Consider the following 23316-nt stretch of genomic DNA (forward strand, 5'->3'; position numbering starts at 1 on the left):
AAAAAAAAAAAATCAATCAATCAATAAAAAAGAAAAGAAAAGAAAAAGAAACCAATCTCTCAGAAAAGAATTCCCCAAGTCTCCCATTCTTAGATTGAGAGCCATCTCAGCGTGTTTTCTTACCGATGATGACCGCAGTGCAATGACTGCTTCTGGTGCTGCTTCTCCTGGGTCATTTTCCCTTGAATATTTTCATAGATGGCATTGGCCACAGTGCCTTATTATTTTCTCTCCTCCTTCTTCTTCTGTTTCTTTTTCTCTCACTCCTTATTTTTGCTTTACTATTTTTTTGGTATAAAATATTTAAGACGTAAACAAGGTTTAGAAAATAATTAATAAAAACCAATGTATCTACCACCCAGATTAAACAATAAAACACTGATTCCACTCTCCAATTCTGTTCCAGTTCTCCCTTTCTGCTCTCCTGACTTTGTTGTTTATTGTTTCCATGCATGTCTTCATACTTCTACAGCATATGCATGAATCTCTAGACGTGAAGAAATTCCTTTTGCATATTTTTAAACTTTATAGAATTTATTTTTTACTTTCTGTTCCCTTTGGTAATTTCCTTTTTTCCCTCAACATTATGTTTTTTGAGATCTTCCATGTTGATACTTGTAACTTTATATACATATATATATATATATATATATATATTTTTTTTTTTTTTTTTTTTTTGAGGCAGAGTCTGACTCTGTTGCCCAGGCTGGAGTGCAATGGTACAATCTCAGCTCACTGCAGCCTCCACTTCCCAGGTTCAAGCAATTCTGCCTCAGCCTCCCGAGTAGCTGGGACTACAGGCACAAGCCACCACACCTGGCTGATTTTTGTATATGTAGTAGAGATGGGGTTTCACCGTATTGGCCAGGCTGGTCTTGAACTCCTGACCTTGTGATCTGTCCACCTTGGCCTCCCAAAGTGCTGGAATTACAGGCATGAGCCACTGCACCCAGCCTTATAACTTTATTTAATCCTGCTTGGTATAGCATTCCAATATCTGAATGTACCAGAATTTATTTCTCCAAGATGAACAGTTGTTTCTTATTTTTCACTTTTACAAAAAAAAATACTTCAGTGTACATCCTTCTACGTGTACCTTTGTACACGTTTGAGAGTTTTTTCAGGTAGGGTTTTAGGAATTGTTGGTTCATAATTCTTCAAAAATCTTCCATGTTACTGAATAGGTCAAATTGTTCTCCAAAGTAGTTGTGCTAATCTACAATCCTCCTGATAGTTAAGGAGAGTTCCTTTTACCTCAGATCATCACCAACACTTGGAGTTGTCCAACTTTTAAATGTTTGCTCATCTGTTGGTATGAAATAATATTTTATCATGGTTTAAATTTACATTTTCCTGGTGAATAGTAAAATCAAACATCTTTCCATGTGCTTACTGAAGCCTTTCTTTCTTCTGACTGTCCAGTACTTAGAATTTTGTGACCAGATCATTTTGTTGGAAAATGGGAAAATCTGTGAAAATGGAACTCACAGTGAGTTAATGCAGAAAAAGGGGAAATATGCCCAACTTATCCAGAAGATGCACAAAGAAGCCACATCGGTGAGTCCTGCCCCACCGCCCTCACTGCCCACAGTGGACGCACGTGTACTCAGGGCCTGTGCTCTCTCCCCAGGACATGTTGCAGGACACAGCAAAGATAGCAGAGAAGCCAAAGGTAGAAAGTCAGGCTCTGGCCACCTCCCTGGAAGAGTCTCTCAACGGAAATGCTGGTAATGGTGTGGGAGACAGGACAAGAATGTCTGCATGCCTGCCTGGGTCCTCCAGAGGTCCCAGTGTTTCCTCCTCGACCCCAGACTGGGCCATGTCCCTCAGTGTCTTGAGACCCTAAGCATTTACATACACAGGTTCCAGATCCAAGTAGTTGAGCGCCATGGGGTGTAGACTGATGGGCAGGAGGCCTGAAGAATCCAGGAAGTGAGTGTTGTGGGGGGCACAGCTAAGGTTGTACAGCAGAGGAAAGATAGGGGGTAGCTTTGGCTCTGAGTGGCACAGATTTAAGACTTGGCCAGGCATCTAGACATTCATTCATTACACATTGCAAGAGAGTAAATATTGAGAGCAAAGGTATTAGGGATCAGAAATGAATTGGGTTTAGCCCCAGATGTCTGGAAGCTCATGGCTTTGCTCTTGTCTGGGGCAGAGTAGAAGGGAGCAACTTCCATTTTTCAAGTAAGACAGTTCTGGATTTGAATCCCAGCTCTGCTGCTTACAAAGCTGTGTGACCTTAGCCATCTAACTTAACCTCTCTGAATTCTCGGCAAAGGTGGAGATGATGGTACTTAACTCCACAGGGTTGTAGTGGAGATTAGATGAGGTCATATATAGGGAAGCCCCCTAAACAGTGCCGTCATATTGTAGGCTCCTGTCTCCAGCTGAGTCTTTTTTTTTAGACAGAGTCTTGCTCTGTTGCCCAGGCAGGAATACAGTGGCTCGATCTTGGCTCACTTCAACCTCTGCCTCCCAGGTTCAAGTGATTCTCGTACCTCAGCCTCCCAAGTAGCTAGGACTACAAGCACACACCACCACACCGGCTAATTTTTGTATTTTTAGTAGAGACCGGGTTTCACCATGTTGCCTAGGATGGTCTCAAACTCCTGACCTCAAGTGATCCACCCACCTCGGCCTCCCAAAGTGCTGGGATTATAGGCATGAGCCACCGCGCCCGGCCACCGACTGAGTCTTTTTGAAGAAAACCTACTCCAAAAATTTCCATCCTGGTGTAATTTCCCTCAGGATTAAAATTCCAGAAAAAGAGCACCCTTCCCCAGGAAATACTGGGGTGTCTTTATTAGAAGGGAGAATAGCAGGCAGCAGCAGCAGACAGTCACTGTCGTGATGGTTGTTGTTATGATTATCATCAGAAGCATCTATGGGCATCTCCAGGTACTGGTCTTCAGGCCAAGCTCAAGGCCAAGAGTTCACCTGAGCTGGTGTCAGGGCTGTTTTGTGAAGCATTATCTCAGAAGTGTATGGCTGCAGGGCATCTTAGCAAACCTCTCGACTTTCCATTTTCTTGGACAAGGAAACAGAAGGGTTAAGTGATTTGCCTGATGTTGCACAGTGTCATAGTGACAGTTCTGAAACCTAGGTTTTCTGGTCGCAGATGGTTTTCTTTCCTGCATTTCTCTCAGCCCATCACACACGTGAGACCCCCTAGTCCCTCCATAGTTTATTAAATGGCTAAGGATGGATCCCTTTCCAGGCTCTGGAGCCCAGGACAAAGGTTTCTTTCAGTAGAGTCTTCCATGAAAAACCTTAGACGTAGGTGGGGCACTGAAGCTGGAAAGTGAAAAGCTGGCACAGGATCGAAGCCAGAGACAGAAGGAAGCAGATCATGTGATTGGCAGGCATACCATTTTTCTCTTCTTCTACCCTGACCCAGTGCCAGAGCATCAGCTCACACAGGAGGAGGAGATGGAAGAAGGCTCCTTGAGGTGGAGGATCTACCACCACTACATCCAGGCAGCTGGAGGTACGGTCCCCACGCCAGCCCAGGGCTCTCTCTTGGAGCAGCCCTATCCCTGAAACTGGGTCAGATTGGAACATGTGAGGTCATGTGAAGTAGAGAGGTCCAGAGGAGCCATAGTATTTATTGGCCTAACTTGCAAAACCAAACTCTACTCAGTTATAGCAACTCTACCACCAAAGCCAAGGTTGGAAGTTATATTTTCATGTATATTCATTATTTCAGTGTTTTTCTATTTTTTAATTAAAAAAATTTAAAAAACATAGAATAGACATGGGGTCTTGCTGTGTTGACCAGGCTGGTCTTGGGTCCTGGCCTCAAGCAATCCTCCCATCTCAGCCACCCAAAGTGCTCCTGCCTCATTATTTCAGTGTTTTTCAAACTCTGGGCTCTGCTCCCTTAGCGGGTTTTACAATCGGCTGAGTTTATCATGAGCAGCACTGAAAGACATGAAATAGAATCGGAGAGAAAATAGTGGCCACATCGCAAAAGGTCACAGTGGTGGGACTTTTATTTTGGTGTGATTTAAAATTTCTTAATTTTTATTTCTTAAGGCAGGCAGAGGGCAATTAGAAGTTCAAAGCTACTGCCTTATTAAATGGTATATATCATCATGTATATTTACTGTACAATGTTGTAAACACAAAACTCAGTATATGGTGCTGTACTTATCAAGTAATTTAAGAGATTTTTGAGAGTAATTTTTACTCCATGAAACTTTTTACTCATCGTTTACTTTGGAAGCTGACCCTTGTGTAAGATGTCTCCTGTCTGCATGCCTGGGGGAGGAAGGGGTAGGCTGTGTACACAGAACGCCGTCCCCACCCCGTCCACTATGGGTATCCTGCAAGGAGTAACCCAGGGCCTGCCCAGACAGAGAAAGAAACAGCAAATGCTTGTGAAATGCATGAATGGATCTAGCAGCATACATTGATCTGTATTTACAAAGTGCCTACTATGTTCCAGGCCCTGTGCCAAGCTGTAGAGGGGAGGGGGTATAAAGTCACCTAAGAACCAACCCTGGAATCTAGCTGGAGAATTAAGACATTGCTTCCATCAGTTGGTAAGAGAGATCTCTGCGGCCAGGGAATCTCCAATCTCATCAAAGAAGAGATAGCCCTTGAAGGAAGGATAGAATTTGGGAAAAGACTGTGGGCACGGGACATGCGAGCATGAATAGATGAGAGGAGTGCTAGAGCAGGAGGCAGTGCCCCAAGGAGTGTAACCTCCCTTTTCCTTCCCTTAACTGCTTCAAATCCCAGCTCTGCCACTCACCAACTCTGTGAGTTTGGGCAAGGGAGTTCCCCTCTCAGATTCAGTTTCCTCATTTTATTAGCCTATTTGTGCTGCTGTAACAACATATATTAGACTGGGTAGGTTATAAAGAACAGAAATTTATTTCTCACTGTTCTGGAGGCTTGGAAGTCCAAGATCAAGGTGCTGGCAAGTTTGTTGTCTGGTGAGGGCCCAGTATCTACTTCCAGGATGGTGCCTTGAACGCTGCATCCTCCATCCCTGGAGGGGATAAATGTTGTATCCTCACATGGTGAAAGGGACAAAAAACCAGGAAGGCAGCTCTCTGAAGCCTCTTTTTTAAGGGCATTAATGCCACTCATGAGGGCTCCATCCTCATGGCCGTCACCTCCTAGAGGCCTCACTTTCTAATACCATCACCTTGGGAATTTGGTTTCAACATATGAATTTTGGAGAGACACATACATTCACACAATAGCACTATTGAAAATGGGGATAGGAATTTCTAATTCAGAAATAATGCACACATTTAGTACTATTCCTGGCATATAGCACATAATAGTACATACCACATAAAAGGTAACTGTTATTATTATTTATAAAACTGAACCTGCAGGACCTGCATAAGGTGAACTAACTTCTCTAGAACACTGCCCTGTGCCAGGCACTGGGCTGAGTGCTTGACGCACGTTATCTCATGTCATCTTCGGCATGGCTCTGAAGCTGGTGAGGTTATCACTGTTTCATAGGTAAAGAAGTGGCATGTTGCTGACATTTGGTACCTTATCCAAGGTCACACGGTTTGGAAGTGGTGGAGCCAGGATTTGAACCCAGGTCTCTCTGGCATTGGAACCCAGCTCTTCCCATTCCTCCAAGGCGTCCACAGTGGGTGGGGCTCAAGGGTTTCCAAGCACTCAAAGACAGAGATGGCCGAGCAGCTGAGTCAGCCGTTGCCTCGCACCTGTTTGTGGCACTTGCACATCACCACTGTCTCCCTCCCAGGTTACATGGTCTCTTGCATAGTTTTCTTCTTCATGGTGCTGATTGTCTTCTTCACGATCTTCAGCTTCTGGTGGCTGAGCTACTGGTTGGAGCAGGGCTCAGGGGTGAGTGCCGTGAGGTGGGTGGGCTGTGTTTCTATGGGCTTGAGTGAGGTGGGGTGACTTCTTGCTCCTTGAGACCAGAAGAGCCAGAGCATGGCTTGGGACCCACATGACAAGCCCAGAGCTGGTGTTCCAGAGAGAACTGTGGGGAGCCAGGACTCTGGGGTTCCCCCGGCACAGGCCTTTGTAGAATGGGTGGTCGCCTGTGCAGTCTTACTGGAAAACCAAGAGATTTATATCCCCAGACAGTGCCCCAAGAATCTTTGCATTCCACTGCAGTAACTGTCTCCTTTAGCTCCAGGCTGGCCTCCATACTGTGGTTTATTTAAAATATACTTCTGGTCTTGTGAGCTGGGAGCCACCACGGGCCACACTGTGTCAAGTTATTTCACTAATCTCCCCACCCACATTCAGAGGAAGGTTCCACTGTCTCTATTTTCCCAAGGGGACCCTGTGCCTAGAGAGGATGAAGAACCTGCCCTAGGACAGGACAGGGCCGGGACTTGAACTTGGTGCTTTGAATCGAAGCCATGCTTTTCCCACAGTGCTCCACGTGGTTAATTTCTGGATCGTGTACCAGGAGGTTTGGGTCAGGAGCGCAGAAGCCACTCTAAGTATTTAGAACTTCCAAGGATTTAATATAGGGAATTAGAGGCTCAGTCAACCATTGGAGGGGAATTGGCCATCAAGGATCTCAGCTGAACTGAAGTGGGTGATTCCCAGGATGCCTTCCAGCCTCTGGAAAAACCCCACACCCCACACTCCTGCCCACAGTTGCCACTGAGCATGCTGACTTCTCCTCTTCCACCTTTCTGTTTCCCTGTGGGTGCCTCTCCTTGGCAGAATCTAACCTGAAACCATGCTGGCAGAAGTTCTGGGAAATCACGTTCCCAAGCTTCTCGCTGCATCGCGGCAGAGCGTGCACAAGGGCCCAGCTGCTGCAGTGTCCAGGGGGCAGACTCTGAGGGCCTGATGCAGGGCAGGGCAGTGGGAATGAAGAGCAAAAGAGAGTAACTAAGCACTGAGCAGGGAGGTTTGGGCAAACAGCTTCACCTTCTACCAGCCCCGGAGTCTCATGTGTCCCCAGGGAGAAGGCTTTCCCTGCCACTGAATTTCCCCCTGGACACCTGCAGTCTGACTTCCTGTTCTTTCTTGAAGACCAATAGCAGCCGAGAGAGCAATGGAACCACAGCAGACCTGGGCAACATGGCAGACAATCCTCAACTGTCCTTCTACCAGCTGGTGTACGGGCTCAACGCCCTGCTCCTCATCTGTGTGGGGGTCTGCTCCTCAGGGATTTTCACCAAGGTCACGAGGAAGGCATCCACGGCCCTGCACAACAAGCTCTTCAACAAGGTATGGGCCTGGGTGCTGGGCGGGGCCGAAGGCTGATCTCTGAACTTGCCCAGCTTCATTTTTATTTTTTTATTTTTTAGAGCTCTGTAGCCCAGGCTGGAGTGCAGTGGCACAATCTCCACTCACGGCAACCTCCGCCTTCCAGGCTGAAGTGATCCTCCTGCCTCAGCCTCCCAAGTGGCTGGGAGTACAGGCACATGCTACCAGATCTGACTAATTTTTGTAGTTTTTGTAGAGACTGGGTTTCACCACGTTGCCCAAGGTGGTCTCAAACTCCTGGGTTCCAGTGATCCATCCACCTCGGCCCCACAAAGTGCTGGGATTACAGGCATGAGCCAGCACACCTGGCCTATTTTTTTTTAAATTAGTAGACTTTAATTATTTATTTATGTATAAAGATGGGGTCTTGCTCTGTTGCCCAGGCTGGTCTCAAAATCCTGGGCTAATGCAATCCTCCCACATTGGCCTCTTAAGTAGCCAGAATCACAGGTGTGAGCCACCATGCCCAGCCAACTTTATTTTATTATTATTTTTTTATTATACTTTAAGTTTTAGGGTACATGTGCACATGCAGGTTAGTTACATAGGTATACATGGGCCATGTTGGTGTGCTGCACCCAGTAACTCGTTATTTAACATTAGGTATATCTCCTAATGCTATCCCTCCTCCCTCCCCCCACCCCACAACAGGCCCCGGTGTGTGCTGTTCCCCTTCCTGTGTCCTTGTGTTCTCATTGTTCAATTCCCACCTATGAGTGAGAACATGCGGTGTTTGGTTTTTTGTCCTTGCAATAATTTGCTGAGAATGATGCTTTCCAGCTTCAGGATTATAAATCATGCTGCTATAAAGATACATGCACATGTATGCACACGTATGTTTATTGTGGCACTATTCACGATAGCAAAGACTTGGAACCAAGCCAACTTTATTTTTTGAGCACTTTTGGTTTACAGAAAAATTGAGATGAAAGTACAGAGAGTTCTTATATACCTGCCTATCCTGCCTATCACCTAGGCTGGAGTGCAGTGGTGTGATCACAGCTTACTGCAGGTTCGACCTCCTGGGCTGAAGCAGTCCTCCCTACCTTAACCTCCGAGTAGCTGGGACCACAGGCGCACACCACCAGGCCTGGCTAATTTTTGTATTTTTGTAGAGACAGGTCTTGCCACGTTGCGCAGGCTGGTCTTGAACTCCCGGGCTCAAGCCATCTGCCCATCTCAGCCTCCTAAAGTTCTGGGATTACAGTTGTGAGTCACTGCACCTGGCCCATTTCTCTTATTCTTAACATCTTGCATTAACGTGGGACATTTGTTACAATTGATGAGTCAATATTGATACATTATTAATTATTATTATTTTTTTTATTTTATTTATTATTTATTTATTATTTTTATTTTATTATTATTATTAACGAATGTCCATAGTTCACCTTTCTTTGTGCTGTGCATTCTATGGGTTTTGAAAAATGTATAATGACATGCATCCATGGTACAGAATAGTTCCCCTGCCATAAACAAAACCCTGTGTCCCACCTATTCATCTCTCCCTCCCTACTCTCAAACTCCCGGCAACCACTGATCTTTTTTACTCTCTTCATAGCTTTGCCTTTTCTAAAATGTAGTTGCAGCTGGGTGAACCAGGCCACTTGGTGAGAAGGGAGTGACGAAGCTGCAGCGGAGCTTTCCTGCTGGGAGTCTGGTTCTAAGAGCTCCGTGTCCCCTGATGGAGGGCCACAGCGACGCTGGCCTCCACTGGCTGAGCATGGTCGTATACAGAGTTGCTTATGATTGCCCTGAGTTCTCTTTGAAGTGGATATTATCCTCATTTTACATATGAGGAAACTGAAATCTCACATATGTTAAAGTTGGAATATGTGTTTGGTTAGAATACTGAATTGCCAGCTGGGCGCGGTAGCTCACACCTGGAATCCCAGCATTTTGGGAGGCCTGAGGTGAGTGGATTGCTTGAGCTCAGGAGTTCAAGACCAGCCTGGGCAACATGGCAAAATCTTGTCTCTACCAAAGATATAAAAATTAGCCGGACATGGGGGCTTGTGCCTGTAGTCCCTGCTACTTGGGGGACTGAGCAAGGAGGATCACTTGAGCCAGGGAGGTGGAGGTGGCAGTGAGCTGAGATTATGCCACTGCACTCCAGCCTGGGAGACAGTGAGACCCTATCTCATTTAAAAAAAAAAAAAAACTGAATTGCCTATGGTATCACACTGCTTCTTGGAAATGTCATTCCTCTCTCTCACTAAGTGTTACTATGTGCCAGGTTCTGCAGTGGGCATGGGGCTTACATTAGAGAATGCACAGTGCAGGTAGGGTTTGGGCCATCATGGTTGTATAGTCTAATGGGGGAGATGGACAAGAAAACAGGCCATTGTCATAGATATGTAAAGTTCATCACGGGATGGGAAACACAGGGCCATGAGAACATAAGAGGCACCTTGTCTTAGCTTGAGGGCAGGGGAAGAAAGTGGGGAGAGTCCAGAAAGCCTTCTTGGGGACTTCACTCCTTGAAGGAGGAATCAGATTTAGCCAGCTCAAGACCAGGAGACTGAAGGTGAACAAAAGCAGAGCACTTCTGGGAGGTGAATGGAGTTCTGGAAGGCTAATCTCAGAGGTGGGAGTGGGGGTTTTGACTTGGAGATGCGGGAGGTGAGGAGCGGCCCATCGTTCCTTGTAGACTGAACGCAAATTGCATTGCCATCAAGTGTTTCAACTTTGGCAGGGTGAGACAAAGCTTTTCCCCACCTCTCAGGTAAAGCTTGGCAGAACCAGAAAGCAGGAGGGGGAAATTCTACCTGAGGCCTGACACTTTCCCACCCAGCTTCTGGGGGTGGCCCTTGGCCCTCAAGGTGTTATCTGAGTTTCTTTTGACAGCACATTCCAAGATTCTAGAAATATCCAGTGCCCATGCCTCTAAATGACATTTTGTATTTTAATTTTGAGAAATGTTCAAGTTTCTTTCCATGAAAACGTGTTTCGTATTTAAAATATTTTCCTTTTTCCCGTCCTTTTCGTGGCTTTTTAAACTTTAAATTTGTCTTTGTAGTTTTAAAGAATCACAAGTAAAGGACAAATCTGAAAAATTTCGCTCAACTGCAAGCACAACAGAAAAAAATGAAGCAAAAATGAACAAACAAGAACAACCCCAGATCATTTTGATACTTAGAAGACAATCAGAAACTGAAACCCTTTTCCCTTTGTCGCCACCATTGGTCCCTAATCCAAAGTAGTGCTGGGCTTCCACAGATGCATCTTCCTCACCCACAGTGGAGCTGATGTCCGCTCCTGTCTCCTCCACAACCCCGCCATGCCCCTCACCTGCAAGGCGTGCTCAGAGTCCTTGAAGGGGTGACCCTTTTGCCCTTTGATTCCTCTGAGTGATCATGACAATTCTGACTGCTTTAGCTCAAGTATTTAACAAAACATTCTGGAAATAAAATTGAAGGCATTTTAGAGGCAGAAAAAGCAAGGAGGCTTTAAATCTGCCCCCTCCAACCCTCACTACCCCACCAGCTAGAAAGCAAACATACATGAGAACTACACTTGGTCAGCAGTATCCATGCATTTGCGATGAGAGCAGCTACAGAGAACACTTCATGGCTCAAATAATTACACTTAGTAACAGTCAGAATGTCCTTCCCTCCTCTTTCTGTGAGTTTGGCTTTAATAGATGCCATTGGCTTCTATTCATTTCTACTTCTTGCATTATAGCTTGAGAAGTACATGGGGAAATGTAGGTGGTCATTTGGTCAGTGCCATGAACCTTTAAGAAATTGCCTTCTGTGAAGAGTGACTGTGCCAGGCTTGGGGAAGCCTCAGAAGGCCTAATTGGATCATGGTTTTGCCATTAACCACTTGCGTAATGAGTAAGTTACAGAGCCACTTCCTCTTCTGCAATCTTCAGTTTCCTCATCTGCAAAACAAGGACACCAAACTAAATGCTTTTGTTAGAGCCTACCTTGTGGTTTGAAATGTCCTTTGATCTCCAGAAGGCCTCATGGCCACTGGCTGTTAGAGATCAACTTGGAGGTGCCACCTTCAAGAAGGGGTCAGTTATGGCTAAATTTGATCCAAGGGTCCAAATCGTGTGCAACCCAGTAGGATTGCTGCTCCTAATCTTTGGCAGTCCTGAGTGAAAATGGTCCCATCTGTAGAAAATAATAAGAGCTGGTATTGGTAGAATGCCCTACTGGGGGTGATGCAGGGCAGGCAAACCCCAGATTGGGGCTTAGTCCATAAGGGTTCTTGGCTTTGCCCAGGAAAGAATTCAAGGGCAAGCCAGTGGTAGGGTAGAAGAAAACAGCTTTACTGAAGTGTCAGTGTTGCAGTTCTGGCAGTGTTGCAGCTCTGTGACTGACCCTGCAGAGCAGGGCTACCCCGTAGGCAGTGTGCTGAGAGCTGCAGCTCAGGGCAGGTTTGCAGTCATATTTATACCTACTGTTAATTACATGTAGATTAAGGGACAGTTTATACAGAAGTTTCTAGGAAAAGGGTGGCAACTTCCAAGTCATCAAGTCATTGATGACCCAGAAAGGGGTGGTAACTCCTGGGTGTTGCCATGGCAGTGGTAAACTGACATGACACACTGGTGGGCCTGTCTTATGGAAAGTGGCTTCCACCCCACCCCTGTTTTAGCTGGTCCTCAATTTGGTCTGGCGTTCAAACCCCGCCTCCAGAGTCAAGTCTCACCTCCTACCTCAGGGGCAGGCACTGCTCTGAGCATTTTTAATGTATTCTCCCTCTCTCTAATAGCTTTACAGGATATAATTCATATACCATACATTCACCCTTTTAAATTATACACTTCAGTGTCTAGCATATTTGAGGAGTTGTGTGATCCTCACTACAACTCTATGAAGCATCGTTTTCATCCCCATTTGACTAACGAGGACCTTGAGACTCAGAGGAGCTCAGTACTTACCCGAGGTCAGACAGCAGTAGGTGGAGGAGTCAGGTAGCCGTGGAGCCCATCCGTGCTTCTAAACCAATGCTCTACGTTGCCTGCCCTGGAGACCTCTGGGATCAATGGCTCTTTAGAGTCAACGGTAACAGGCATCTTCATCCAATCTTGGGGAAGGCCTGCAGCTTTTCTCATGGTCCGCGTTGATTTTGTCCCTGCAGGTTTTCCACTGCCCCATGAGTTTCTTTGACACCATCCCAATAGGCCGGCTCTTGAACTGCTTCGCAGGAGACTTGGAAGAGCTGGACCAGCTCTTGCCCATCCTTTCAGAGCAGTTCCTGCTCCTGTCCTTAATGGTGATCGCCGTCCTGTTGATTGTCAGTGTGCTGTCTCCATATATCCTGTTAATGGGAGCCATAATCATGGTTATTTGCTTCGTTTATTATATGTGAGTAGGTTCTTTTTGCTTGTGACTTGGGGAGCAAGGCTGGGACCAACCCAGACTAGATGGTCCCAGAGGTGGACGGTCCAGGTCCCTTACCTCCACTGTCCATGCAGGATGTTCAAGAAGGCCATTGGTGTGTTCAAGAGACTGGAGAACTATAGCCGGTCTCCTTTATTCTCTCATATCCTCAATTCTCTGCAAGGCCTGAGCTCCATCCACGTCTATGGAAAAACTGAAGACTTCATCAGCCAGTGAGTCCTTCTGCTGCCATTTGAGAATGATGGAACCACAGGGGTGGTGGGGAGCAGGGAAAGAATGGAGCGTCTGGGAATGGCATCATCTTCAAAAGCATCAGAGAGCACATTGTTCGATGGGCTTATTTCTCTGAGCCTCCAGAACCTGCTGAACCATTCTTTCATTTATAAGAATGAAAAATGTAAGTGATAGGAAAAATGTTTGTAAACTTTAAAGACCTTGTATATATTGTATATATATGTATGGACATATGTATACATACATTTAATGATAAGGTGCATTACTGTGCAAACACATCTTGCATTATGTTATTTCTTTCACTTCCAAACAAATATCTATCCTTAACAAAATAATGAGGAACAATAGCTTTCTAAATAATAGAACTTCCTTCACTACTCATGCCATAGATTTGCCTCCTAAATGTTGAAACAAACAAACAAGTCCTATGATTGTTGTTGAGGTTTAATGGTGTAACATGAACTTATCTGTTTGTAGAGAATAATCAAGAACGGTCTTCACCTACAAGAAGTTCATAGTCTGGTGGAAAAGGGAGAAACAGGCACATGTTTTTGTAATTATACATGATTGAAGAAGCTAGATGGCATAAGAGAGGGGCAAATAAACTGCTTGGGAGTTCAGAGGGGAAGGAGGTGGCCTGGGGGAATCAGAGAAGGCTTTCGGGAGGAGGTGGCATGGCATCTGAGCTGGCCTTGAAGCCTGGGTAAGACTTGGGCACACATTTGGGAGACGGTCTGTGCTCAGTGAGCTGGAATATTGGATGAACTGTGGCACCTGCTCTCTCAGTGGCATTATAGACCACTCAAGGTCTGTGCAGACTCTAGGACTGAGGGGATCCTGGAGCGGTGCATTCGTTCAGCCCACACTGAGAACCCTGCCCCATGGTATATACTAAGATAAGCAGATGAAGAGAGACTGGAGGGATTGGAGCTGTTGTTGAGGAAGGTCTCAGAGAAAAGGACCCTGAGATGAAGTGTGGGTTGAGCTATGGAAATATGTGGGTAGGAGCTCTCCAGGTAGAGGGGACAGTAAATGCAAAGACCATGAGATGGGGGAAGTAGGTTTGAAGGATAGCAAGGTGGCTTGAGCACAGGGGCCACAGAGTGACCAGGGTCTGTTGTGTTTAATCTGGGAAGGCCTCAAGGTGGAGGTGACTCAATCAGTATAGAAAGGTAAGGTGGACAGAATTTGGAATGTCTTATGCAAAGGTTCAGAGGGTATGGACAGAGTGAGTCAGAAGGGCCACTGTGCTGGGGTGATAGCCCACTCAGATGGTAAGATGGTTTTAGTTGATGTGTAAATGAATATTTAATTTCAATAATCAAAGGTTTATTTGAATGTACTTTAGAAAAAATGCAACTAACATATCAAACCCATTATTTATATAATATAGGGTTGTGATTAAAGTTTCTTTTAATATACATTCTCAAAGCAAGTAAAATAAGAATACTAATCAAATAACAGTATAGGTTGTGATTGACATGGAAAACTGTGATGGTGGTATGTGAAAATTGGAAATTGGTAGGTCTCTATTGGTTGGAAGTGACAGAAAAAACTAATGCAAACTAGCTTAAAAATATGACTTAAATATGGCAAAATAGTAACAATTGCTAAATTAGGTAGAGGGTATACAGATGTTCATGGAATCAACTTTTTAATTTCTTGGTACTTTAAAAAATTTTCATTAGAGGGTATACAGATGTTCATTAAATCAAGCTTTCCATCTCCTGGTACTTATAAAAATTTTCATAACAAAAGGCTGGGGAGGAGGACTTGCTAAAGTGAGGCTTAATCCAGAGACTCAGCTAATGTTCCCCGGGTGTCTCGGTTTTACTGCTCTGCCTTCCACGGTGTTATTTTACCTTTAAGCTCCCAGAGACCCTCTGGTGGCTCCAGGCTCCCCTCCTAGTAGCAGAATGGTAGTTTCAGATCTCCCATCGTCCCACTGAAAGGAATCATGCCCACACTCACTCACACGTGCTGGCGTTTATTCACTCTCTGTGGCCAATTTAGGGTAACTCACCCATCCCTGAGTGAGTCACAGAGGTTAGGCAAGGAGCACGTGCTGAGGATGGGCCTTATCAGCAGAGCCTACTCCTCAATCTGGGTTAGGAGTCAGGTCAACTTCACCCAAATTCATGGCTGAGAAAGGGGTAGGGAGGAACTCCCCAAAGAAAAATCAGGCCCTGCTGCTGGGAGTGGGGAACTGGATGCTGGAGGAAGCAGCCGGTATCTACCCTGACCCGGGGAGACCCTAGGTCAGACAAACACATGGTTCTTAGTCTGTGCTTTCCTTCTCAGGTTTAAGAGGCTGACTGATGCGCAGAATAACTACCTGCTGTTGTTTCTATCTTCCACGCGATGGATGTCGTTGAGGCTGGAGATCATGACCAACATTGTGACCTTGGCTGTTGCCCTGTTCGTGGCTTTTGGCATTTCCTCCACCCCCTACTCCTTTAAAGCCATGGCTGTCAACGTCGTGCTGCAGGTGAGGGGGTGACTCCGTGTGGGCCCTCTCTGAGCTTTGCTCATCCTCTGCCTGCGGCTTCTGGGCAGACTCAGGGGGTCCTCAGGTATTCAGTGACACCTTAGGTTCTGGCCACGTGTGATCTTAGGAGCTATGTGCTTGGCCTTCTGAAATTGGTACTTTGCTCTGTTTCCTGGTGGTCAGCTCTGAACTGGGAAGTCTGTATTCAAAGGTATTTAATAGGATCACAGGACACTGGGAGTGAAGGGGAGCCCACAGATGACAGAGTCCAGTGTTCATATTGTGCAGATGGGGAAACTGAGGCCCAGACAAGGGAAGGAGTTGTCCAAACAGATGCATGTTAGCAGAACTGGAACAAGAACACCGACCTCTTGGCTTCCTGGCTGCTGTCTTTATACCTAACCGCTCCTATCCTGATTGAGCTGTCAAACCTTTCTGAATCACCTGGAAGGGTCGTTTAAAAGGTGGGTTTTGCAGCCTGGCCCCTAGAAAAGGGCTTCTCAAACTTAAATGTGCCTAAGACTTGAAACAGACTTCTGGACCTTAGCCTGGGGGTTTGACTCAGTCTGGGCCTGGGTGGGGCTGCCAGGAGGACCATAGTCAAGGGCCACAGCCGTAGAGATTCTGAGTCTGGTCCTGGGCCGGGGTCTTGAAATCTAATTTGTTTTTTATTTTTTGAGACAGGATCTCACTCTGTCACCCAGGATGGAGCACAGTGGCACGATCTTGTCTCACTGCAATCTCCACCTCCTGGGTTCACTTGATTCTCCTGCCTCAGCCTCCTGAGTAGCTGAGATTACAGGCACATGCCACCATTCCTGGCTAATTTTTGTATTTTTGGTTAGACACAGGGTTTTGCCATGTTGGCCAGGCTGGTCTGGAGCTCCTGGCTTCAAGTGATCCACTGGCCTCGGTCTCCCAAAGTGCTGGAACTACAGGTGTGAACGACCGTGTCCAGCCTGGAATCTAATTTTTAAAACGGATTCTGTAGGAGATTCTGATATAGTGAGCTGTGTACCTCAAGGCCGGAATCCCTCTGTGCCCAGCACACTGGGGGCTGGGAGATGGGGAGAGAGAGCGACTGGCCAAGGTTCACTGTCCACAGAGTCCCACAGAAGGGGCATCCATGAAGGCCCCAAGGCCCGAGGCTGGCTTAGCAGTGCCTAAGGGAACCTGGGCTGTACCAGTCCAGGGCTTCTTCCCCCAGGGCTTATTCATTAATTGTCCCCCCTGTGGTTATGTGGCTTTCTCTCCAATTGGCTTGGGATCTTGTGTATGTCCCCTGAGAGAATGTGAGCCTCTGCACACACCTGTCTCTTATTGGCTATGGGAACATGGCCAAGTAACTTAAACTCTCTAAGCCCTAAGTTTTCTGTTTGTAAGACAGGAACAATAATAGCTAATATTCACTGAGCGTTTATTCCAGGCCAGGCACTACTCTAGGTTTTTACAAGCATTACGTCTCACATTTGCACATAATCCTCACAAGTCTATGATTTTGAAACTTTTATTATCTCCCTTTTACAGATGAGGAATCCCAGGCACAGAGAGGTTAACCAATTTACCCAAAGCCACACAGCTAATAATGGGCAGAGCATCTTTGAACCTGGATATTCCAAATCACATGTTCCTTTTTTTTTTTTTTTTTTTTTTTTTTTGAGATGGAGTCTCGCTCTGCCACCCAGGCTGGAGTGCAGTGACGCGATCTCGGCTCACTGCAAGCTCCACCTTCTGGCTTCACGCCATTCTCCTGCCTCAGCCTCCCGAGTAACTGGGACTATAGGCGCCCGCCACCACGCCCAGCTAATTTTTTTGTATTTTTTTAGTAGAGATGGGATTTCACTGTGTTAGCCAGGATGGTCTCGATCTCCAGACCTCGTGATCCGCCCACCTTGGCCTCTCAAAGTGCTGGGATTACAGGCGTGAGCCACCGTGCCCTGCCCCAAACCACATATTCTTAACCACTTTGCTAATCTCATGCAGTGTGGTGAGCGCTGAATGCCTGGAAGAGAGCATGGCCAGTGCCTGGCATTGCACCAGCTCAGTGGAAGCTCCCGGTCAGCCCAGCTGTTATTACACTCCCAGGCGTCTGAGGGTGAGGACCGCATAGCTGTCTGAATGTCCCATGTGTCTGCAGAAGGCTCTGCACACACAGGTGTGTGCGTGTATGTCCAGGAATGCATGTATGTGTAGGAGTGCATGTATGTGCAGGAGCACATGTATGTACTGGAGTGCATGTATGTATGTGTGCTGGAGTGCATGTATGTGCTGGGTGCATGTATGTCCATGAGCACATGTATCAGTCCTCCATGCTGAGCTGTTATTTTGGGCATGCAAAGAGGCTCCATCTCATTCCTCGTTGAGCCCCCTGAAGCAGGCACGTACATGCACTGGGAGTGCAATAACAGCTGGGCTGACTGGGAGCTTCCACTGAGCTGGTGCAATGCCAGGCACTGGCCGTGCTCTCTTCCAGGCATTCAGTGCTCACCACACTGCATGAGATGAGCAAAGTGGTTAAGAACATGTGGTTTGGGGCAGGGCACGGTGGCTCACGCCTGTAATCCCAGCACTTTGAGAGGCCAAGGTGGGTGGATCACGAGGTCAGGAGATCGAGACTATCCTGGCTAACATGGTGAAATCCCATCTCTACTAAAAAAATACAAAAAAGTTAGCCTGGCGTGGTGGCAGGCGCCTATAGTCCCAGCTACTCAGGAGGCTGAGGCAGGAGAATGGCGTGAACTTGGGAGGCGGAACTTGCAGTGAGGCAAGAGCGCACCACTGCACTCCAGCCTGGGTGACAGAGCGAGACTCCATCTCAAAAAAATAAAAAATAAAAGAACATGTGGTTTGGAATACCCAGGTTCAAAGAGGCTCTGCCCATTATTAGCTGTGTAGCTTTGGGTAAATCGGTTAACCTCTGGGATTCCTCATCTGTAAAAGGGAGATAAAAGTTTCAAAATCATAGACTTGTAAGGATTATGTGTAAATGTGAGACTTCATGTTTGTAAAAACCTAGAGTAGTGCCTGGCTTGGAATAAATGCTCAATGAATATTAGCTATTATTGTTCCTGTCTTACAAATAGACAACTTAGGGCTTAGAGCGTTTAAGTAACTTGGCTGTGTTCCCACAGCCAATAAGAGATGGGTGTGTGCACAGGCTCACATTCTCTCTCTCTATCTCTCTCTGATACACACACATGCACCAGTGCAGAGTGACCCCCAAACCTCCGGCACTCTCAGGGAGAGGCGCCACACCGGTGTCTTAGGGGATTCAGAATCACTAAGGCCCAGAAATCCCTCCTGCTGCTGCTTCAGGACATAGATCAGGAGGGCAGTGCTCAGGGCGAAGGTTGCCCAGTGCTGGTGCTGCCCTAAGCACAGCCCTTGTAGGGAGCGAGGCAGAGGCTCGTCTCTCCCAGGGTGCACCGTTCACAGCAGGTGGTTGCTCGAAGGTTGTTGCACCACAGGAGACTCTAATGGGAAACCCTGCCTGGGGGACTGACTGCTTCAAAAGGCCCTTGAGGGTCTTTTCTTCTTTTCAAGGTCTGCTGTACTATTTAAGCATCTTATCTTCATCCTGGTAATAACTTCTCAGTTCCCAGTCCTTCAGTACTTTCCAAGTCACCTTCCACACTCTCACCAGAGTAATCTTTCATTATAGTTTTCATCATGTCACTGCCTTGTTCAGAAGCCTTCAAAACTCTGTCTCCTGTCTACCAAACCTCAGCTATGGGGTCCTGACCTCAATGTGCTGCCTCTGCTCCAGTCAGGCCAGAACCTCACTGACTTCTGCATGCGCTTTTGAGAAAATTGCATTCGAGCGTTGGGAGGCAGGAATCACACATCATATTGCTTTGCAGCCCCAAGAGGCTTCTCAGTAAATGCCAGAGATGCGTCTGGCTGCGAGGCAAAGAACCAACTCAAAATGGCCTCGACCATCTGGGAACTTATTCTCTCATGTAGCCAGAAGGCTGGGGTAGGCCTATGCTCAGTTGGCTCATTTAGTGGCCTAGCATGAACCCTTGATCATTCTACCTTTCTGTGCTGGCATCCACAGCCTGGCTTTGTCTGCAAGTCTGTCTGTATTCATGGTCGCAAAACGGCTGCTGCAGCCCCAAGTGACACATCCTCCCACAATAACAGTCAAAGGCTGGAGAGGAGATAACTTTTTCCATGTGTTCCTTTTTAAAAGCAAAGAGAAGTTTTCAAGAATACACCCATCTGATGCCTTCTCATCCTTCAACGGCCAGAATGGCATCATGAGCCCACACCTAAACCAATCTCTGGCAAGAGGAGTAGAATTAATGTGGTTGGTTTGGATTAACCAAGCTTCCCTGAAGCATAAGACCACCAGACACCTGAACATGATGCTGGCAAGGCAGCCTGCAGGGTGTGATACACTGAGGGATGGGAGGAAAAGTGGTCTTCCAACCCACCCCTGGCCTCCTTTCCAGACTAAGCACCATTTCATCATGGTGCCCACCTTCTCTGACTTACAGAGGGCTTCCCCTCCTTCCTACAGCCTTTTGTTTGAGCCATAGCCAAATGGCTTGTGGGTGCCTGGATGTATTCTGCGAATTTGCTGCTTTCAGAGCTTACATAGGCTGTTCTGTTTGGAACACACTTCTCCACCCATCTTTAGTCCACTGCATCTTACTTCACCTTAAAAATGTCCCTCTAGGACTGACTCTTCCTGGAATCCTTCCCTGTGCCCTCATCCAGGGCCCCTCCTGTGCATCCCAGTGGCACTCCAGGGCTTCTCTGTTGTGGAGTGCGCCCCTCTGCACTTTATTCTTTGTTGCCTTGTCTGTCTTTCCATCCAGCTGGGAGCTCCTCGTGGGAAGGCCTACATCTGCTGCACTTTGGGACATGGAGCCTGGTCCAGCACCTGGCACAGAGCCATCCACCAGCGTTTGTTGAATGAATGTATGATTAATGTGTTACCCAGCACCCCCTGCACGTCCTGTTTGCCCGTTTCTTGGGCCAGGGTAATGGAGGTTATAGACTGGGGCCCCAACCCCAGCTCTGCCTCCAGCTTCCAGATGTTTCTGTGGATGTAATTTCTTGTTTTGGAGCCTCAGTTTCCTTATCTTTGGTGCCCCCAATTCCCAAGCGTCCCTAACTCCTCTCGCCTGGGTTTCCCTGAGGGCAGGACCTGAGACAGGAACTTGGGTGCAGGCAGCTTATTTGGGAGGTGCTCCCAGGAACCAGGATTGAGGGAGCAGAAAAGTGAGACGGGGAAGGAGGAAGTCATCACGGGAGTGTGACATTGGGGTCCCTGTTCTATGTCACTAGGGCTCAACTGTCCTGGGATCTCCTGAGAAGCATATGGGGTATTTCCAGGACCATGCCCTCGAAGGCTGGGAGATGGGAGCATTTATCTCTGCTAGCTCTTATTCCCCATCAGTCAAAGTTCATTCTCAGTAACCTTAAGTCTCCTGGGTTTCTGGGATGTCCTCATGCACAGGCTAGGTGGTTGCTGTGATGTGGGCAAAGGTCTTGAGCAGAAAGACATACAGAGGGCACTCGAGGTGGAACAGTGTCTGGGGAGGTTCTCCCCCAGAATTGCCCATCGCAGCTGCAGCTAAACTCAGAAGTGGGCTGAGGGGGCACCAGGGGCCTCTGCTCCGTTCTTGCTAGGAAAATTATCTTAGTTTCAGGGGTCACTCAGGGGCAATGGCAATCAGTGGTTATCAGGAGCGTTGAAGAGCCTGAGCACACCCCAGCAGCCTCTTGACCCCCGACACTTCTCCTTCCTTCCAGCTGGCATCCAGCTTCCAGGCCACTGCCCGGACTGGCTTGGAGACAGAGGCACACTTCACGGCTGCAGAGAGGATACTGCAGTACATGAAGGTGGGGTCCAGGTCTGGGTCTGGTGTGGGGAGCTATGCAAGTTGGGGCATGACTTCTGTGACCTCTACAAGCCCCACCGGCCTCAGAGCCTTGAGACCATCCCAGGAAACACCAGGCTCCTGGCCTTTCCTCCCCATCTTCCCCAGACTTTTGTTGACCCTCTCGCTGAAGCTCTTCCACACCTGTCTGCTCACTTTGACCACATCCCTCACAGCATTCCTAGGCGGAAGAGGAGATCATCTGCTCCTCTTGGAAATGAGAGGTTTGCCCGGTGCAATAATAATGATGACAATAATCTTTGTTCCTATTATTGCTTCCATTTATGTCATGGTGGCTAAGAGCACAGATTCTGTAGCCAGATTTCCTGGGTTCAAGTCCAAGCTTTACCATTTGAATAACTGGAATAACCTGGACAACTTATTCAAACTCTCTTTTCCCCATCTCTGAAATGAGAAAGACGATAGCATCGCTTTGCCAGATTATCACAAAGTTGAAATGATATAACACGTAAAGCACATAGCATACTGCCTGACCCATAGTGAGGTTCCATCATGTTCTTTATTATTGTGATTGAGATGTTTCTATGGGCCAGGCATGGTGCTAAGCTCTTTATTTAGACTATCTCATGGGATCAGGGAACAATTTTATTATGTTGATTGAATGATTATCCACATTTTTCAGACAAGGAAACCGAGGTTGGGCCAGGCAGAATTTTTGCTTAAGATCACACAGGCTGGGGCTGGCAGAGCGCTCTGCAAACCAGGTCTCCTGCCCCCTTGCATGAGTGGAATTTATGAATTGTAGGGCCCTGATTTCCTGCCCAGGGACGCTGCCGTGACACAGCACCAGCATGGGGAGTTGTGGCTTGGAGCCAGGTGGTCAGATCCAACTTCTTCTCCAGTGTTCTTTGCTCTCAACACACACAACTGCACTTGATGCAGAGTGGGCTCGGCGTTAGGCAGATCTGGGTTTGAGTTCCAACCTGAAACTGTGTGATCTTAAGTAAGTTATGGAACTTATCTTAAGTAAGTTGTTGATCTTAAGTTGTTGGATCCTCTATCTCCTCACCTGGGAAATGCCTCCAAAAAGGCCTGTCTCACAGGATGTGGATAGAGAGAGATTCAGTCTGCACAAGGGCTCTGAGCTATGAAACCCCCCGAAGGGGTGAGTCTCTGCTGCCTTTACTGTCATTATCTTGGATTCTATTTCTTTAAAGTCACACAGTAAATCAGGAACATTGCTCTATGTTAATAACAAGGGAATTAGCTATGCAGGTTTCTCAATCTTCTGGGGAAAATTTTGTGTGTTTTAGGTGATGGGGGCGCGGGGGATGTTCCTCTGATTACACAGCAGGGGGCTTGACCTTGGCACAGGGCAGGCTGGGGTGGGTCACACCCCCTACAGTGGGAGGCTGGCAGGCCCACAGTGGGTGGGCCGAGATGGATGATAACTATTGATTTCTTTTTCTTTCTTCAAAAACAAGATGTGTGTCTCGGAAGCTCCTTTACACATGGAAGGCACAAGTTGTCCCCAGGGGTGGCCACAGCATGGGGAAATCATATTTCAGGATTATCACATGAAATACAGAGACAACACACCCACCGTGCTTCACGGCATCAACCTGACCATCCGCAGCCACGAAGTGGTGGGCATCGTGGGAAGGACGGGCTCCGGTGAGCTGAGCTTCCTGGGGGAGCATCCCCGGCTCCTCCTTTGCCCTTTGGGCACTAGACCTATTTGGGGGCATGTGTTTGCTCAGTCATCCCCCAAATATGTATTAGGTCCTCACGCTGTGCTGGGCCCTGTGCTAGACAAACACTGGTGAGCAAAACCCAAGGTCCCTGTGATCATGGGATTCCAGTGGAGGAGAGAGATATTAAATAGACCAGCAAATAAAGACGGAAATATGACAGCTGCAGGCTGTCGTGGCTGCCAGGGAGGAAATAAACAGGGCGGTGTTATGCAGAATAATGGGGCTAGTGGTACCGGGCTGTGGATACCTGGGTTCTGAGCCCAGTGCTTAAGCTGAGGCGTGTAGGGTCCGGGCAGGAGCACTTTTGGAGGGGCAGTGCAGGGCACTGCCAGGATGAAGAGCAGGATAGCAGTCACATCCAGACTCCCCTTTTCCTCCCTCCCCACCCGCTTCCT

The 23316-nt window shown here is 47.3% G+C and overlaps 1 protein-coding gene across 1 annotated transcript in view; it reads left to right on the forward strand.

The window, feature by feature from the left end:
* The window catches only part of ABCC11 (ATP binding cassette subfamily C member 11), a 65647-nt gene that overhangs the window by 33009 nt on the left and 9322 nt on the right, over window positions 1–23316 (forward strand). The window contains 10 exon segments of the mRNA XM_030797482.1: window positions 1423–1557; window positions 1631–1727; window positions 3401–3490; window positions 5741–5844; window positions 7000–7197; window positions 12331–12557; window positions 12668–12805; window positions 15129–15315; window positions 21079–21168; window positions 22652–22841. Of these exon segments, the coding sequence (XP_030653342.1) occupies window positions 1423–1557; window positions 1631–1727; window positions 3401–3490; window positions 5741–5844; window positions 7000–7197; window positions 12331–12557; window positions 12668–12805; window positions 15129–15315; window positions 21079–21168; window positions 22652–22841 (1456 nt within the window).

The sequence above is a fragment of the Nomascus leucogenys genome, chromosome 2 (genome assembly GCF_006542625.1).
Source record: "Nomascus leucogenys isolate Asia chromosome 2, Asia_NLE_v1, whole genome shotgun sequence".
NCBI classification, from domain to species: Eukaryota; Metazoa; Chordata; class Mammalia; order Primates; family Hylobatidae; genus Nomascus; species Nomascus leucogenys.